At 55.1% G+C, this 19,151-nt stretch overlaps 1 protein-coding gene across 7 annotated transcripts; it reads left to right on the top strand.

Moving 5' to 3' along the window:
• The first annotated feature begins 4,284 nt into the window (after positions 1–4,284).
• On the top strand, positions 4,285–16,109 carry NYAP1 (neuronal tyrosine phosphorylated phosphoinositide-3-kinase adaptor 1). Of its 7 annotated transcripts, XM_032255199.1 has the most exons (8): positions 4,285–4,449; positions 5,067–5,159; positions 5,694–5,845; positions 7,322–7,683; positions 8,615–10,129; positions 11,005–11,223; positions 11,485–11,594; positions 14,946–16,109. In XM_032255199.1, exons 3-8 carry the CDS (start codon positions 5,778–5,780, stop codon positions 15,207–15,209), a joined length of 2,538 nt encoding a protein of 845 aa, XP_032111090.1. In that variant the 5' UTR covers positions 4,285–4,449; positions 5,067–5,159; positions 5,694–5,777; the 3' UTR covers positions 15,210–16,109. The 7 variants fall into 7 exon arrangements, with proteins under 7 accessions (XP_032111090.1, XP_032111088.1, XP_032111094.1 ...); XM_032255197.1 differs by lacking the exon at positions 5,067–5,159; XM_032255203.1 differs by lacking the exon at positions 5,067–5,159 and having other exon boundaries at positions 4,286–4,449; positions 11,008–11,223.
• The last annotated feature ends 3,042 nt before the right edge of the window (positions 16,110–19,151 follow it).

Raw genomic sequence — 19,151 nt, 5'->3', positions numbered from 1 at the left:
ACTGTGGCTCACACCTGCAAATCCCCGCACTTTAGGAAGCCGAGGAAGGAGGATAGCTTGAGACCAGTTTGGACAATATAGCAAAACCTGGTCCCTACAAAACAATAAAAGAATTAGCTGGGCATGGTGAGGTGCACCCATAATTCCAGCTACTCAAAGGCTGAGGTGGGAGGATCGCTTGAGGTCAGGAGTTCGAGACCAGCCTGGGCAATATAGTGAGATCCCCGTCTCTACAAAAAATTTTAAAAATTAGCTGGGCATGGGGAGGTGCATTGGTAATTCCAGCTACTCAAAGGCTGAGGGAGGAGGATTGCTTGAGCTGAGGAGTTTGAGACCAGCCTGAGCAATATAGTGAGATCTCCATCTCTACAAAAAATTTTTTAAAAAATTAGCTGAATGTGGTGATGTACACCTATAGTCCTAACTACTCAGGAGGCTGAGGCAGGAGGATGTCTTGAGCCCAGGAGGTTGGGCCTGCAATGAGCCAAGACACACTCCAGCCTGGGCAACAGAGTAAGATGACATTTCATTCAGTGAAATGACGTTTGGGAGCCAGCTGTATTTTGCTAGATTATTTGAAATCAAATCCTGGACATTATATTATTCCCCTCTCCCCCATCCTCCTCCTTTTTATTAGAGACAGGGTCTCTCTGTCTCTCTGTTGCCCAGGATGGAGCACAGTGGTGTGACTAAAGCTCACCACAGCCTGGAACTCCTGGGCTCAAGCCATACTCCTGACTCAGCCTCCCAAGTAGCTAGGACTTTAGACGCATGCCACCACAGCCAGCTAATTTTTAAATTTTTGTAGAGGTGGGGGCTCTCACTATGTCCCCCAGTATGGTCTCAAACTCCTGGCTTCAATTGATCCTCCTGCATCAGCCTCCCAAGTAGCTGGGACTACAGACACAAACTACCATGCCTGGCTAAATTTCTTTTTTTTTTTGTTTTTGTTTTTTATGAGACGGAGTTTCGCTCTTGTTACCCAGGCTGGAGTGCAATGGCACGATCTCGGCTCACCGCAACCTCCGCCTCCTGGGTTCAGGCAATTCTCCTGCCTCAGCCTCCTGAGTAGCTGGGATTACAGGCACGTGCCACCATGCCCAGCTAATTTTTTGTATTTTTGGTAGAGACGGGGTTTCACCATGTTGACCAGGATGGTCTCGATCTCTTGACCTCATGATCCACCCGCCTCGGCCTCCCGAAGTGCTGGGATTACAGGCTTGAGCCACCGCGCCCGGCCGCCTGGCTAAATTTCTTATAAAAAATTCTTTTTTGATAGAGATGGCGGTCTTGCTATGTTGCCCAGGGTGGTCTCGAACTCCTGGCCTCAAGTGATCCTCCTGCTTCTGCCTCCCTAGTAGCTGGGACCACAGGTGTACACCACCACGCCTGGTTAATTTCTTAGTTTTTGTAGAGACAGGGTCTTACTATGTTGCTCAGGCTGGACTTGAACTCCTGGCCTCAAATGATTCTCCCACCGGGGCCTCCCAAAGAGCTGACATTACAGGTGTAAACCATGGTACCTGGCCTCAGGGAAATTTCTAACCCCTCTTTAGGGTTAGGTAAAAAGAAAACAATGCAATACCTACCCTCTTTATGTATTTATTCTTTATCTCTTTGTCAGAAGCATCCACACTCCTATTTCTCTCCCTAAAGCCATAGTAACAATGGCTGCCATAGCCCAGGTGTGTGGGCCCCCCAAGTAGCGAGATCTTGGAAGCAGCCTCCTACCTGTCCCCTACCTCTCCAGATTGCATACTCTGTGCCTTACAGAACCTTTTCTCCTCTAGCAACATACAAAACACAGCCTTAGTTCCTCCATCCGCAGACCCTCCTACCTTCTTGCTGACTTGCTACAAATTATTCAAAAATTATATTTGGACAGTCTTCTTCTCTGCCTCAGGCCCTGGTGTCTGAGTCTAAAGGCCCTGGCACATTTTTGATCTCTGCAGAAGTGTTTGTTGAGTGAATACATGCAAAATTTTATTATTTATTTTATATTGTATTTTATTTGAGTTGGAGTCTTGCTCTGCCACACAGGCTGGAGTGCAGTGGCGTGATTTCAGCTCACTGAAACCTCTGCCTCCCGGGATCAAGCAACTTTCCTGCTTCAACCTCCTGAGTAGCTGGGATTACAGGCACCCAGCACCACTCCAGGCTAATTTTTGTATTTTTAGTAGAGATGGGGGGGTCTCACCATGTTGGCCAGACTGGTCTTGAACTCCTGACCTCAAGTGATCTGCCCGCCTCAGCCTCCCAAAGCGCTGGGATTACAGACTTGAGCCACCACGACCGGCCTATACATATAAACTAATCATACTAATGTGTAAATGTGAAATGCGTTTTAAATGTTTTAATATTTCCCTCCCCTGGGAGCATTCTTAATAGCCTTTAATGTGTGGGACCCTTTACAATTTACAAGGCACTTTGGTATTATTTTACTACCCCTCCCCTTCTAACAAATAATGGACTAAAGCCAGCTCGTCCAACCCACACAGGCAGCATGTGGCCCAGGACAAATTTGTAAACTTTCTTAAAACAGGAATTTGGCCGGGTGCAGTGGCTCATGCCTGTAATTCCAGCACTTTGGGAGGCCGAAAGGGGCAGATCACCTGAGGTCGGGAGTTTGAGACCAGCCTGAGCAACATAGAGAAACCCTGTCTCTACTAGAAAAAAAATACAAAATTAGCCAGGCATGGTGGCGCATGGCTGTAATCCCAGCTACCTGGGAGGCTGAGGCAGGAGAATCACTTGAACCCCATGGTCGGAGGTTGCAGTGAGCCAAAATCGTGCCATTGCACTCCAGACCGGGCAACAAGAGGGAACCTCAGTCACAAACAAACAAACAAACAAAAAACCATTAAGAGTTGCGGGGGGTGGGATTGCAGTTTAAAGCTCATCAGCTATAATTAGTGTTAGTGTGTTGTTTTTTTTTTTTCCAGAGACAGAGTCTCACCCTCTTACCCAGGCTGGAGTGCAGTGGCCTTATCTCAGCTAACTGCAGCCACCTCCCAGGTCAAGCGATTCTCCTGCCTCAGCCTCCTGAGCACCACCTTGCCCAGCTTATTTTTTGTATTTTTAGTAGAGACAGGGTTTTGCCACGTTAGCCAGGCTGCTCTCAAACTTCTGACCTCAGGTGATCCACCAGCCTTGGCCTCCCAAAGTGCTGAGATTACAGGCGTGAGCCACCGCACCCTGCCAGTGTTAGTGTATTTTATGTGTGGCCCAAGACAAATTCTTTGTCCAATGTGGCCTAGGGAAGTCAAAAGAGCGGACATCCTCTGCGGACTAAAGTCTCTCAGAGAGGTTGCACGATCTGCCTAAAGCCACACAGCAAGTCTGTGAAGACATTGCCATGGAAAGCAGCATTCGTAGGCTCCAGGGATCAGGCGGTGACTATCTTTGCTGTGCCCATTTTCCAGCCCGTTGAGGATAAAACTGAAGTCTTCTCGAAGCTGATTTACGCTGATTTACCCCCGCCACAGAGCTGTGCGCCCAACGCATTTCGGAGGGAGTTATTTCTAGGGGAGATAATAAGAAAAGTGACAGGGAGGTCAAGGTCACGTCCCGCACCGGCCCCGCGACAGTGCCAGGGTGGTGGCCGAGGTGGCCACACTCAGAGGTCGACCCTGCTCGTTGCGAGTGGCGTCGAGGGAGTCAAAGGTCAGGGGAGGAAGACTCGGGCCGCGGGGGTGGACGACTTTGAGCCCAGACGGTGGAACGAGGGAGGCGGCCAAGCCCCGGCAAGCCAACTCGGGTGCTCTCCGAGCACCTGGGGGCGGCAAGGAATGGGGGCGCAGCCGCAGGAGCACGCCCCCTGCTGGGCAGAGCCGCCGCCCGTCCCGCTCCCCACCCTCCGAGCCCCTCGGCCCGGAAAGTGGCCCCCCCTGCCGGCCTCAGTGCCTCACTGCACCCGGGGCCCAGCAGCCGCAGCCTCGGCCCCGGCCCGACGTTGAGTGCGGACCAGGGGCGCGCCGGGTGCACTGGGTGCACGGGGCGGGGACGCGGGCCCCAGGCTGCCGCTGGGGGGCGCCGCTGCTTGCCGCTCCGCGGGGGCCTGAGAAACCGAACCCAGCACCGCCCGGCCGGGCAGGGGGCGAGGGGAGGCGAGGAGCAGACGCCCCAAGGCTAGGACGGGCTGGCGCCGAGCCCCCAGCGCCCCACGACCTTCTTCCGAATCTGCCCCCGCAGGCTCCGCCGCTCCCGCGTCCCGCGCCCCAGTCCCGCGGCCCCGCGGCGCCGCGCGGCACGGCCACTCCCGCTCCGTCCTTGGAGGGTGTGGAAGGGTGGGTTTGGGGCCGGGGGCGGGTCTGGGGGCGGACCCGGAGGCGGGGCTGTCTCTGCGGCAGGGCCCAGCTCCGCTCCCCCCGGTCTGTCTCTGTCTCTCCTCCTCCCTCCTCCTGCTCCGGGCGGAGCCCGGCATGGGGGGGCCGGCGCCCGGCAGGCCAGGTACGGTGATGGAGAAATTGGGGAGGCTTGGTGCAGGGAGGTTGGGGTGGGAAGACAAGGGACAGGGAGGATTGGCGGAACGAGAGGCGGAGAAGCCCAGGGTTGCAGGACAAGGGGAAGGGGAGGGGTGCCGGGAACCTGGGGCCCTTGGATGGAGAAGGGGAATGAAGCAGGCCAGGTTTGGAACAGGGGAAGGGGGAGGACGGCTATAAGGAGGGGCGCCTGGGAGGAGAAGTGAGGCTGAAGGCGAAAAGAAGAGTGTGGGTTTGGGGGAAGGAAAACCGGAGCAGGTATGGAGGCCGCAGCCCAGAAGGTAGCAATGGGGCCAGACTGGAGCCCCCTGGGTGGGATTGAGGGGGATTGAGGGGCGGATACTGGAAGAGGAAACCCGGGGGCCTCCCAAATCCTGGAGGAAGAAGAAGGTGATTGGGGCCATCAGCGAGGGAGGGAGGCAGAGACCAAATCATTGCTAAAGGGCCAGGGAACTGGAATCGGGGTGGACCAAGGCCCAGGCCTGGGGAAGGACTGGAAAGTGGGGGGGAAGGCAGGCAGTGGAGATAGATGGATGGGTGGTATTTTAGATGCCCAAGTCAGGGTATCTCCCATCTTTCCTTCAGCGTCCCCACCCTGCCCTTATGAGATCCCCCCACTACAAGCCCAAGATGAAGGGGAGAGTCTGACCATCTCCCCTTTCCCCAGTGGGGTGCAATGTACGCAAGTAGGCCCTGGGCATAACTCCTTGCCTGTAGGTGTGTCCGGTTCTGTGTAGCAGATTTGTGTGTGTCTGGAGGTCTGTGTGTGTGTCTGTGGGTGTGTCTGTGGGTGTTTATGTCTGTGTGCCTGTCTATCCCTAGGTTTCTGTTTACCTATGCCAGTCTCTGTGTCTGGTCCTCTGTAGATGTGGGTCGGTGGCTCCGTGGTTTGTGTGTCTGAATGTGTGTTTGTGTAGCTGAGGAGTTGCAATATGTTTGTGGGGCCTGTCTGGGTGGTGGATCAGGATGTCTTTACGAAAGAAGGGAATCTGTGTTGACCTGGTCTCCCTAGAGTGTGCATTTGCAGCTCTGAACACCTTTGTCGAGTCTGTGTCTGTCTGTCTGTGGGTCCTCAAAGCTGTGTTAGGTTTTCTGTCTGTGTTTTTCTCTAGGAGGACCCGAGTCATGTCTCTTCTTTTTCTCTCTTTCATTCATTCCTGGCCCCCACCCATCCCACCTTTCTTTTTTTTCCTTCTCACCCACCCCCCCCAGTGGATCCGGGACCCAGGGAGGGCCGCCCCCCGGGCCTGGTGGCGCTGAGCAGGGCCCCCCAGCCCCCACCTCCTGCCCCACGAGATGAACCTCCTCTACCGAAAAACCAAGCTGGAGTGGAGGCAGCACAAGGAAGAGGAGGCCAAGAGGAGGTAAGGCTGTGCTCCAGACTGCTCCCTCCCCTTCCACACCTCTGCCTGCCCCCTCACTGGGCCATAGCCCTTGCGGGGGGGCCCTGACAGCTGGAATGGGGGTGAGCTGGGGAGGGTGATAGAGTCATGAGTGAGCTCTCTGATCTCCAAGTCTGTGCTCAGTACAGAACCACCAGGATTGCACATAGACTGTCCCAGCCCTGTTCCTGGCCTCCTGTGGGGCAGGGGGGATTTTTCTAGCCCTGGAGCACCCCTTTGGTTGCTCCCCATACCCAGAGGCCCGAGTCACTCCTTCCTGACTCACCTCTGGCCTGTAGCCTTTTTCCTCTCTGCAAATTTGGGGCTGGCTTCGGGCTGTCTTGTCACCTGACCTTGGAAGGGGCAGGCCCCGCCTCCCTCCCAGGGTCTAGGGAAGGGGTCATTTCAGGGGCATCAGAGAACATCCAGTTGGCCTTCTCCCAGTTTCTCCTGCTGGGGGAGGTGAGTGGTTAAGTGACAGGGTTGTGTGTGTGGTGGGTGGACATGCAGGCTAGGCCCAGCCAAAGACCTGGGGCTGGGGATGATCCCTGGACCCCTGCATCCCTGTCTACCTCCCCTCTTGCCCTTCCGGGGACCTCGGACCTGGCCTCTCCCATCCTTCTCTCCTTCTCCTCTTCACTCCCATTGGCTTCACAGCCACTTGGAGCCTGACTCACAGCCACCTCCCTTTTTCTTCCTCGCCACTGTGGAGTTTAATTCTTGTTGTTAATTAGATTAATCAGAGTGATCGCTGCAGCGATCTCTCCCTAATGAAGGGTTAGTAGACAGGGCCTTAATGGGCGCCCACCCCACACAGCTCTTCTCTCTTCCCTGCCAGTTGCCCCCCTGCCTCCCACCGCCCTCCACTCATACAGAAGTGCAGGGACAGTGAAATGGAATGGGGGTGAGCTGGGGAGGGTGATAGAAGACAGCACCAAGGGAGAGGGAGGAAGAAGGATGTGCCAGGGGAGGGAGGCTGCTCTGGTCCTGGAGGGGCAGGTCCTGCGTCTGGGAGAGGAGGTGTGCCGTGGGGGCGTAGGTCACAGTGGCTGGGCAGGAGGGGAGACCAGAGGCCAGGTGTGGGCCAGTGTGAGAGTGAGAGGGGCCGAGGAGCTATGGGGGCAGGTGTGTCCATTTGTGTTACCTGGGTCTGTATCTCTAGCTCTGCACGAGGCTGTTCACACAGGTGCCCAGGCTAGATCCGCCACCCCAGGGATGCTCCCCTGCTAGGCATACTCACCCCTCTTCTCATCCCTGCCCCCAACTGCTTTGCCTTTTTAAAGCCCCAGATTCTGCCTGAAGCCCCTTCATCAGGGCCCTGGACTTTCTGGCACCCCTATCCCCACCCCAGGCTCCTGCCCTCCTCCCTGGGAAGCCACAGGGTTGCTGACACCTCTTGGGGTGGAGAAGGGGGAGGCCCAGATCCCACTCCACTCCATTGTGGCCTTCTCTCCCCAGCTCCAGTAAGGAGGTGGCCCCCGCAGGCCCGGCTGGGCCCGGGGCCGGACAGGGGCCTGGGGTCCGAGTGCGGGACATCGCCTCGCTGCGGCGCTCCCTCAGGATGGGGTTCATGACGATGCCTGCCTCCCAGGAGCACACCCCGCACCCCTGCCGCAGTGCCATGGCCCCACGCTCCCTCTCCTGCCACTCAGTGGGCAGCATGGACAGTGTCGGGGGTGGCCCCGGCGGGGGCGGTGGGGGCCTCACAGAGGACAGCAGCACCCGAAGACCCCCTGCCAAGCCCCGGAGACACCCCAGCACCAAACTCAGCATGGTGGGGCCCGGGTCTGGGGCAGAGACGACCCCCAGCAAGAAAGCAGGTGAGATACCCCTTATCTCCCTGGGGTGGAGCCGGAGCTGGGAGGATCTATTCCAGGCCAGGGGAGGCTTGCCGGGAGGGTTCATTCAGGGAAGAACCAAGGAAGTGGAAGATTCCATCCTCGAAAGGAATGGGGGGGTCTTTTTGGATGGGCCTGAAACGAACCATTCAAGGGCAGGAGACACTCCCTGAAAAGTTCTTGAGAAAGGGGTGGTGGCCTCACAGGAACAATGAGGGTAGGAGCTGTGGATTCTGTAGAATACATTAGAAAGACTGAGGGCTGTGGGACAGGCACGATGGCTCATGCTCATAATCCCAGCATTTTTTTTTTTTTTTTGAGACAGTCTGGCTCTGTCACCCAGGCTGGAGTGCGTGATCTCAGCTCACTGTAACCTCCACCTCCCAGGTTCAAGCAATTCTCCTACCTCAGCCTCCTAGGTAGCAGGGATTAGAGACATCCATCACCATGCCTGGCTAATTTTTGTATTTTTAGTAGAGACAGGGTTTCGCCATGTTGGCCAGGCTGATCTCCAACTTCTGGCCTCAGGTGATCCACCACCTCGGCCTCCCAAAGTGCTAGGATTACAGGCGTGAGCTACCACGCCTGGCCAATTAATTGACTTTTTAAAAAGACCAAGGGCTCACTGGTAGAAAAGTAACCTACAGCTCGGCATGGCGGCTCATGTCTGGAATCCTAGCGCTTTAAGAATTGGAGGCAGGAGGATCACTTGAGCCCAGGAGTTTGGGACTCGTCTCTATTAAAAAATAAAAAAGATATGAAGAGATCTCTTGGGGCTGTAAGTTGAGGAATGTGGAGAAAAGATATTTCCTTGCAGAGGGGTCAAGGGATCAGAATGGGCTCCCCAAATTTGCTCCGCCATGCCCGGCCAATGAAAAGCCTGGTTTACTTTTCTCTTCCTTGTCCTGTCCAGGCTCACAGAAGCCAACCCCAGAGGGCCGAGAGTCCAGCCGGAAGATTCCTCCGCAGAAGCCCAGGCGAAGCCCTAACACCCAGCTCTCTGTCTCCTTTGATGAGTCCTGCCCCCCAGGCCCCTCTCCTCGAGGGGGGAACCTGCCTCTTCAGCGCCTCACTAGGGGGTCCCGAGTAGCTGGGGACCCTGATGTGGGTGCCCAGGAAGAGCCTGTGTACATTGAGATGGTGGGGGACGTCTTTAGGGGAGGAGGACGAAGTGGAGGAGGCCTGGCTGGGCCCCCTCTTGGGGGTGGGGGCCCAACCCCTCCAGCAGGCGCTGACTCGGACTCTGAAGAAAGTGAGGCCATCTATGAGGAGATGAAGTACCCGTTGCTGGAAGAGGCCGGGGAAGGCCGGACCAATGGCCCTCCACCATTGACGGCAACATCCCCGCCACACCAGCCTCAGGCTCTTCCAACCCATGCCCACCGACGCCCAGCTTCAGCCCTCCCGAGCCGGAGGGACGGGACGCCCACCAAGACCACTCCTTGTGAAATCCCCCCACCCTTCCCCAACCTCCTTCAGCACCGGCCTCCACTCCTGGCCTTCCCCCAAGCCAAGTCTGCTTCCCGAACCCCTGGCGATGGGGTCTCAAGGCTACCTGTCCTCTGCCACTCCAAGGAGCCAACCGGCTCCACCCCAGCTCCCCAAGTGCCTGCACGGGAGCGGGAGACGCCTCCCCCACCGCCTCCACCTCCTGCTGCCAACCTGCTGCTGCTGGGACCATCGGGCCGGGCCCGGAGCCACTCAACACCATTGCCACCCCAGGGCTCTGGCCAGCCCCGAGGGGAGCGAGAGCTCCCCAACTCCCACAGCATGATCTGCCCTAAGGCGGCGGGGGTGCCGGTAGCCCCCCCTGCCCCAGCCGCCTTGCTCCCTGCCCCCCCCAAGGACAAGGCCGTGTCTTACACCATGGTGTACTCGGCGGTCAAGGTGACCACACACTCTGTTCTGCCCGCCGGTCCACCCCTGGGTGCTGGGGAGCCAAAGACGGAAAAGGAGATCTCAGTCCTCCATGGGATGCTGTGTACCAGCTCGAGGCCCCCCGTGCCAGGGAAATCCAGCCCCCACGGTGGGGCCATGGGCGCGGCAGCTGGGGTCCTCCACCACCGCGGCTGCCTGGCCTCCCCCCACAGCCTTCCGGACCCAACTGCAGGCTCCCTGACCCCACTGTGGACCTACCCAGCTACAGCAGCTGGGCTCAAGAGACCCCCTGCCTATGAGAGCCTCAAGGCTGGGGGGGTGCTGAATAAGGGCTGTGGCATGGGGGCCCCATCCCCCATGGTCAAGATCCAGCTGCAGGAGCAAGGGACCGATGGGGGTGCTTTTGCCAGCATCTCCTGTGCCCACGTCATCGCCAGTGCAGGGACACCAGAGGAGGAAGAGGAGGAGATGGGTGCCGCGACATTTGGGGCAGGCTGGGCCCTGCAGAGGAAGGTCCTCTATGGAGGGAGAAAAGCAAAGGAGTTGGACAGTGAGTGAGGGGTGGGGAGTGGGGGGGGGTGCTGGTGTCGGGGGTGGGGGCCAGCTGGGGATGCCTGCGATGGTTTGGGGGAGGTGTTGGAGGGGTTATTTGAAAGTCACAGCCTTGAGTCTGTGATGTTTTCTAGTAGACCAGAGGGATGGGGGTGGGCAATAGACAGGCCGGGGTCCCCCAGTGTGCGCCAGAGGGGCAGGAAGCTCTGGGAGAGGAAGGGGGTCAAATCTGGCCCTGTCCTGCTCTGCTCCCTGCTCCTCCCTTCCTGGGGCTGCAGGGGTGTGTGCTTGTGAGTGTGCGCACCAGGAACTAAACACAGCTGCCTCCCAGCTGTTACCATGGCAACCTATCCAGACAGGAGGGCGAGGAGAGGGAGGCCCCTACAGTTGCCTGGCAACACAATGCTCTGCCAGGCCTCCTCTCAGAGCTGAGCTTAGTTCACAGGCAGCCCTTCCCCCCAGCAACTCCCCTTCTGGGCTCAGGAATTGGGATTCTCCCCCTACAGCCCCAGGGGGATGGTCATTCTGACCCTATCTGGAGATGGAGGGTCTTGGAAGCTAAAGCAGGGGTTAGGGAGGCCCCTCTGACCAGGGAAAAGGGTTTGGATGCAGCACAGATACATGATTCTTGGCCCCAGGGGATGGTACCAATGGGTGGAAAGGAAGGTGGTGGTACTAGGGTCCCTCCTGTGTGTGTATGCGTGTGCGTGCATGTGTGCACGTGTGTGTGTGTGTGTGTGTATGTGTGTTGCAGCTGTGACTTGCAAAAGGGGCAGTTGTGCCTCCTGGTCTACCCGTGCTGCAGCATGTGTGGCCGGAGGGACAGAAGGACGCCTCCCACGTGCAGGCACACAGCTCTCCTTGTCATCCCAGCAGAGGCCGAGGATGGTGCCCGGGCCTGGAATGGCAGTGCCGAGGGTCCAGGCAAGGTAGAGCGTGAGGACAGGGGCCCTGTGACATCAGGGATCCCAGTGAGGAGCCAGGGGGCAGAGGCCCTGCTGGCCAGGATCCACCATGGAGGAGACCGAGGAGGGAGCCGCACCTCGCTGCCCATTCCCTGCCAGACCTTCCCTGCCTGCCACCGCAATGGAGGTGACGCGGCCTGCACACACCCGTGCACAGCGGGGCTGGCTGGGGGATCTCCCGGGGTCTAGCCTCACCTGCTCCGACTTCCTCTCACCTGGATGTTCATATCCACATCCAGGGCCCTAAATCTTCATAACACATCTCCACCCTCTTTTCCCCTCTGATGAGGCCGGGGCAGCCGGGACCATTCAGGGGCAGGGGACTGGGAACTAGGGGAGGGGGCACCTGAGGCCCCTGCCCTACTCACCCCTCCTTCTTCTACCTCAGACTTCACAGGAGGCTACCGCCTGGGGCGCTCGGCCTCCACCTCCGGAGTCCGGCAGGTCTCGCTTCACACCCCCCGGCCCTGCAGCCAGCCCAGGGATGCCCCGAGCCAGGTGAGGCCTGGCTTTTCCTTTATTTGTGAAGGAGCAGGTGGAGAAGGCTTGAATGTGCAAAGAAAAGCAATCAAGGGGCCAGGGCTGGGCATGGTGGCTCATGCCTGTAATCCCAGCACTTTGGGAAGGGAAGCCAAGGTGGGAGGGTCGCTGGAGGCCAGAAGTTCATTAGTTTAGGCAACATAGTGAGATCCTGTCTCTGTTTAAAAAAAAAGGCCAGGTACGGTGGCTCATGCCTGTAATCCCAATGCTTTGGGATGCCAAGGCAGGTAGATTGCTTGAGCCCAGGAGCTCAAGACCAGCCTGGGCCACATTGCGAGACCCCATCTCTATAAAAAATATAAAACGGCCGGGCGCGGTGGCTCAAGCCTGTAATCCCAGCACTTTGGGAGGCCGAGGCGGGTGGATCACGAGGTCATGAGATCGAGACCATCCTGGTCAACATGGTGAAACCCCGTCTCTACTAAATATACAAAAAATTAGCTGGGCATGGTGGCGCGTGCCTGTAGTCCCAGCTGCTCAGGAGGCTGAGGCAGGAGAATTGCCTGAACCCAGGAGGCGGAGGTTGCGGTAAGCCGAGATCGCGCCATTGCACTCCAGCCTGGGTAACAAGAGCGAAACTCCGTCTCAAAAAAAAAAAAAAAAAAAAAATATAAAACGTAGCAAAGTGTGCCAGCGCAAGTATTCCCAGCTACTCTGGAGGTTGAGGTAGGAGGATGGCTTTCCACTGGAGATGGAGGTTGCAGTGAGCCATGATCACGCTGCTGCATTCCAGCCTGAGCCACAGAGCAAGAACTTGTCTCAGAAGGAAAAAATAAAAGAAAGAAAGGGTCTGGGCAGGGAGTGGTGGCTCACGCCTGTAATTGCAACACTTTGGGAGACTGAGGTGGGCAGATCACCTGAGGGCAACAGTTCAAGACCAGCCTGCCAACGTGGTGAAACCCTGTCTCTACTAAAAATACAAAAATTAGGATGTGAGGGTGGGCACCTGTAATCCCAGCCACTCGGGAGGCTGAGGCAGGAGAATCACCTGAGCCCAGGAGGCAGAGGTTGCAGTGAGCTGAGATTACACCACTGAACTCCAGCCTGGGCAAAAGAGTGACACTCTGTCTCCAAAAAAAAAAAAAATGGGGCCAGGCACAGTGGCTTGTGTTTGTAATCTCAGCACTTCAAGATGCTGAGGTGACCGGATCATTTGAGGTCAGGAGTTTGAGACCAGCCTGGCCAACATGGTGAAACCCCATCTCTACTAAAAATATAAAAGTTAGCCAGGTGTACTGGTGTGTACCTGTAATCACAGCTACTCAGGAGGCTGAGGCAGGAGAATCACTTGAACTCCAGAAGTAGAGGCCGCAATAAGCCACACTCCAGCCTGGGCGACAAAGTGAGACTCCATCTCTTAAAAAGAAAGGGGGGGTGGGGGAAGGGCTATGCAGGCTGGAGCCTGAGCCAGCACAAACTAATAAAAATGAGAGTGAGGGGATTGGGAGAGGATCTGGGAAGGGTTTGCTTAAGATGGGCAGCAAGGTAGGGCCCAGCTTGCATATCTCCAGACTGACTGGAAATCAGTTAGGGCCACCACTAGCTAACGGCGCACCTTTGTGTGATTTAGGAAAAGGACCCCCTCACTGGGCACCATGGCTTGTGCCTGTAATCCCAGAACTGTGGGAGGCAGAGACGACGGGAGAATCGCTTGAACCCAGGAGGCTGAGGTTGTAATGAACTATGATTCATCCATCATAGCACTCTATCCTGGATGTCAGGGCAAGACCCTGTCTCAAAAGAAATAAAACAAAGAGGTCAGGCGTGGTAGCTCATGCCTATAATCCTAGCACTTTGGGAGGCTGATGCAAGAGAATTGGTTGAGTCCAGGAATTCTATACCAGCCTGGGCGACATAGGGAGATAGTCTCTACAAAAAATTTAAAAATTAGCCAGACATGGTGGTATGTGCCTGTGGTCCCTGCAGCTCCGAAGGCAGAGGCAGGAGAATCACTTGAACCTGGGAGGTAGAGGCTGCAGTGAGCCATGGTCGTGCCACTGCATTCCAGCCTGGGTGGCAGAGAGAGAACCGGTCTTAAAAAAAGAAAAGAAAGAAGGCCGGGCGCAGTGGCTCACGCCTGTAATCCCAGCACTTTGGGAGGCCGAGGCGGGTGGATCACAAGGTCAAGAGATCGAGACCATCCTGGTCAACATGGTGAAACCCCGTCTCTACTAAAAAAATACAAAAATTAGCTGGGCACGGTGGCACGCACCTGTAGTCTCAGCTACTCGGGAGGCTGAGGCAGGAGAATTGCCTAAACCCAGGAGGCGGAGGTTGCAGTAAGCTGAGATCGCGCCATTGCACTCCAGCCTGGGTCACAAGAGTGAAACTCCGTCTCAAAAAAAAAAAAAAAAAAGAAAAGAAAAGAAAGAAACAGAAAAAGGTACACTGCCTACTTTTGCCCCAACTGGTCACAGTAGTTGATGTCTGTAATCCCAGTGCTTTGGGAGGCCAAGATGGGAGGATCTCTTCAGGCCAAGAATTCAAGACCAGACTTGGCAACAAAGCAAGATCCTATCAATACAAAAATAAAATTTAATTCAATTTTTTTTTTTTTTTTTTTTTTTTGACGGGTTTTTTTTCTGTCACCCAGGCTGAAGTGCAGTGGTGCAATCTCCTCCACTCACTGCAACCTCCACCTCCCGGGTTCAAGCGATTCTCCTGTCTTAGCCTCCTGAGTAGCTGGGACTGAAGGCCCGCACCACCACACCCAGCTGAAGTTTTGTATTGTTACTAAAGATGGGGTTTCACCATGTTGGCCAGGATGGTCTCCATGTCCTGACCTCGTGATCCGCCCACCTCAGGCTCCCAAAGTGCTGGGATTACAGGCATGAGCCACCGTGCCGGGCCAATTTAATTTAGTTTTTTAACAATTAGCTGGTGTAGTGGCCCACACCTGTAGTCCCAGCTTCTTGGGAGGGAGGCTGAAGCTGGCAGATCGCTTGAGCCCAGGAGGTTGAGGCTGCAGTGAGCTGTGACAGCACCACTGCACTCTGGTCGGGGCGACAGAGTCAGACCCTGTCTCAAAAACACAAAAAAGAAAGAAAGAAAAGAGTGTCCAATCTAGGGGGACCAACTTAAAAAAGGCATCTGTCTAGGAAGACTAGGGCTGGCTGGGCCAAAGCTGCAGGACTTGGATTTCAGCCCCTAGGGGCCCCACAGCCGGAGGGAGCCAGCAGAGACCGTGGGGGGCAAGCAAGGACTTGCTTCTGGGGGAAGAGTTGTGTCTTGGCAGTGCAGACCGGGCACGGTCATGCTGAGGTCCACGACCGTACCCGCCTTTTTCTTTCTCCCCTGCCCGCGGCCCAGCCCCACCCCGCGCTGCCGCTGCCGCTGCCGCTGCCGCTGCCGCCCCAGCCAGCCCGCGAGCGCGACGGGAAGCTGCTGGAGGTGATCGAGCGCAAGCGCTGCGTGTGCAAGGAGATCAAGGCGCGCCACCGCCCGGACCGAGGCCTCTGCAAGCAGGAGAGCATGCCCATCCTCCCCAGCTGGCGTCGGGGGCCCGAGCCCCGCAAATCCGGCACCCCGCCCTGCCGCCGGCAGCACACGGTCCTCTGGGACACCGCCATCTGAGGCGGGCAGGGGGGAACCGGGGCGCCTGGACTGGGGAGGGGGGCGGGCACGCCTGGCTCTCCCGGGAGCCTCGCCTTGAGAGACATTGAAGGACCACGTGGGAAAGTGCCAGGGAGAACCCCTGCCCTCCACCCGACCCCCGGGATAGGGAGAGTCTGCCAGGCCCATCCGGCTTGGGGTGCCAACAGCGCTGCTGAGATACTTGGAGGAGGGAGAGGGTTTCCTTGAGGTTGGGGCGAGGGCTCTGGCTGTTCTCCCCGCTGTGCACTGGACACCCCTCCTCCTGAATCAAGCCAGAGGTCAGCATGGGGAAGGGAGGAAGGAAGGGATGGGAGGAAGAGGTGGGTGGGTGAGCTGAAAGAGGGACTAGAGTGCCAGACGGTGAGCTGTTTTCTAGAGAGCCGGGAGTCGGGGAGGGGGTATTTATTTTGTTATTTATTTCAGTCTGGAGGGCGATTCTGAGCCCTTCTGACCTCCTGAGCCGGAGTGGAGAATCAGGGCCACGTTTGCACTCTCCCCAATGCCAATGCCTAAAGGCCCTGCCATCCACGCCACCCCACAGCCAAGGAGCAAGCAGGGGTCCGCATGGGGAGTGGACCTAGAGAAGAAGGGGCCCAGGGAAGCAGAGGGCTCAACTCCATTCACAGTATTCACAATTTGCCAGAATTTGGTAGTCAGTGTGGCCTGCTCTGAATCAGGCATCTTATTTAGTTCTGGGGTGAGGGTCTAGCGTCAGGGTTGGGCGGGATGATGGGGAGGAAGAGGGAAATTTTCGTGGGTGGTGGGGGGTGGGTAGGGTATTTATTTAAATTAAAAAAAAAAACACAGAAGAGATGTCAGGAACTTTTTTTTAATTCCTTTCTTTTCAGAATAATATATTAAAAGACTCATGATCCTAAAGCTGGCTTCTTCTATTTCACAGCGTGCTCTGCCATTCTTACACTCGCTCCTTTTCCCATCTTGCCCCTGGTTGGTGGGAGTTGAAGGTTGTGCGGGGAGGGGTGAGTAGCTGTGGTCAAGCCACAGGGCGAGGTGGCGTTCCAGGTAAGTCTTTGGGAATGCATCGGGCCATGACTCCATTCCCATTTTTTTTTGTATGTGTACAGAATGTGTTCTTGGCATTGCACTGATGCAGAAGGAATATTCAGGCATGAAGCTTGCCTTCAAGTACCCTGTGATCTACTCAGGGAGGTAAAAACCCTGCGACAACAATAAACAGTGTTACAGGAGTAAGAGAGCTGGGACAGGGCTGGGCGTGGTGGCTCACGCCTGTAATCCCAGAACTTTGGAAGGCAGAGGTGGGTGGGTGGATCATCTGAGGTCAGGAGTTCAAGACCAGCCTGACCAAAATGGTGAAACCTCATCTCTACTAAATAAAAAAATACAAAATGTAGCCAGGGGTGGTGGCACATGCCTGTAATCCCAGACTACTTGGGAGGCTGAGGCAGGAGAATCACTTGAACCTGGGGGGTGGAGGTTGCAGTGAGCCAATATTGCAACACTGCACTCCAGCCTGGGCAACAGATTGAGACACCATCTCAACAACAACAACAGCAAAGAGAGACGGGGGGGTGGTGTGAGAGAGAGAGGACAGGGCTGGAATAATCTAAGAAGGCCTCCTGCAAAATTACCCTAAAAGGACAGGTAAGCTAGTCTGAGCAATATAAAGAAACCCTGTCTCTGCAAAACATACAAAAATTAGCCAGAGGCATGTGCCTTTAGTCCCAGATACTCAGGAGGCTGCGGTGGGAAGATGGCTGGAACCCAGGAGGTGGAGGCTGCAATGAGCAGAGATCGTACCACTGCACTCCAGCCTGGGCAACAGAGTGAGATCCTGTCTCCAAAAAAAAAGTCACGGTCACGGTTTGATTTTCTATGGAACAGTAGGAGGTAGGAAGCACGTTTAAATGACAGTGATGGCATTAAGAGGTCCAGCCATAGGCCAGGTGCAATAGCTCATGCCTGTAATCCCAGCACTTTGGGAGGTCGAGGCAGGCGGATCACCTGAGGTCAGGAGTTCGAGACCAGCCTGACCAACATGGAGAAACCCCATCTCTACTAAAATACAAAATTACCCAGGCATGGTGGTGAATGTCTGTAATCCCAGCTACTAGGGAAGCAGAGGCAGGAGAATCGCTTGAACCCAGGAGGCAGAGGTTGCAGTGAGCTGAGATCTTGCCATTGCACTCCAACCTGGGCAACAAGAGCAAAACTCTATCTCAAAAAAAAAAAAAAGAGGTCCAGCCATAATTCATAATTTCTGAAGCTGATTCAGAAAGACTGGCCACAAGGCAAGACACAGGTCCTCACTAGGGAAGCCAGGGGGATCCTGCTGGGAGGTGATCTGTCACCAGGGAGGAGATTAAGGAGGGTGTCTGGAAGGATGGAAAGCTAGGGACAGTTGCAATAGGCCACTGAAAGGAAACCCCCTCAGGATGGGGGTGAAGGAGCAGAATTGGTCATACAAGACCCCCAAGTTTGGAGCTCCAGTGACTGGGGAAATGACAGAGAGAGACAGGTGGGCTTGAGAGTGACTTTGGAGGAAGAATGCTGAATTTGAAGAAATGTTGAATATTCAGGTTGAATGGTTTGTTACTTAATAGAACTGTTTCACAAAATGTGGTGAATAACCAGGCATGGTGACTCACACCTATTATCCCAGTACTTTGGGAGGCCAAGGCAGGAGGATCACTTCAGGCCAGGAGTTCGAGACCAGCCTGGGCAACATAGACCCCCATCTCCACAAATAATAATAATAGTAATAATAATAATAATAAAATAGTTGGGCTTGGTGGCACATGTCTGTAATCCCAGTTACTCAGAAGCCTGACATGGGAGGATCACTTGAGCTCAGGAGGTCAAGGCTGCAGTGAGCCATGATTGCTGGGCTGTTGCTCCAGCCTGGGCAACAGAGCGAGATCCCATCTGAAAAAAAAAAAAAAATGTGGTAGATGCCACAAGAGAGGTTTTTATACTATGTGAAGAAGAACATTTTTTAAAACTTAAAAGTTTTGTATTTTTTTCATTTATAATAGAAAAGTTATAACCAACACATTAGGCAACTTATTTCATGAATGTGATTGCACAAAATGAGTTCACATTTATTTTTAATGAGCTGGTTTAAATAAAAAATATTAAGCCAATAAATAATAGTACAGGCAATGTATAGAATATGAAAAATGATGACAGTGGTATGTGAGTTTTTGAAATTTAAGAAACAAGTTAAAATGATGATAGCTTGGGAGACAGGACAAGACTATGGACATTAGGAGTCATTGACATAGAAATGGCATTCAAGTCCAGGCACGGTGGCTCACACCTGTAATCCCAGTACTTTGGGAGGCCAAGGCGGGCTGATCACCTGAAGTCAAGAGTTTGAGACTAGCCTGACCAACATGGAGAAACCCTGTCTCTACTAAAAATACAAAATTACCTGGGCATGGTGGCGAATACCTGTAATCCCAGTTACTTTGGGAAGCTAAGGCAGGAGAATCGATTGAACCTGGAAGGCAGAGGTTGTGATGAGCTGAGGTCGCACCATTGCACTCCAGCGTGGGCAACAACAGCAAAACCCCGTCTCCAAAAAAAAAAAAAAAAAAAAAAAAAGGCACTCAAGCCCAGGACAGCTAAAGTTGAGCTCTGCAAGGAGGGCAGGGCTAGAGAAATGAGCTAGGAATGAAATACAGGCCAGGCGCAGTGGCTCATGCCTATAGTCACAGCACTTTATAAGCCAAGGTGAGAAGATCACGTGAGGCCAAGAGTTCCAGACAAGCTTGGGCAACAAACCTCATCTCCTTTTTTTTTTTTTTTGAGACGGAGTTTCACTCATGTTACCCAGGCTGGAGTGCAATGGCGCGATCTCGGCTCACCGCAACCTCCGCCTCCTGGGTTCAGGCAATTCTCCTGCCTCAGCCTCCTGAGTAGCTGGGATTACAGGCACGC

Source organism: Sapajus apella, unplaced genomic scaffold (assembly GCF_009761245.1).
Source record: "Sapajus apella isolate SASKATOON/1434 unplaced genomic scaffold, GSC_monkey_1.0 scaffold88, whole genome shotgun sequence".
Classification (NCBI taxonomy): Eukaryota; Metazoa; Chordata; class Mammalia; order Primates; family Cebidae; genus Sapajus; species Sapajus apella.
This window is presented reverse-complemented; position numbering and strand designations above follow the sequence as displayed.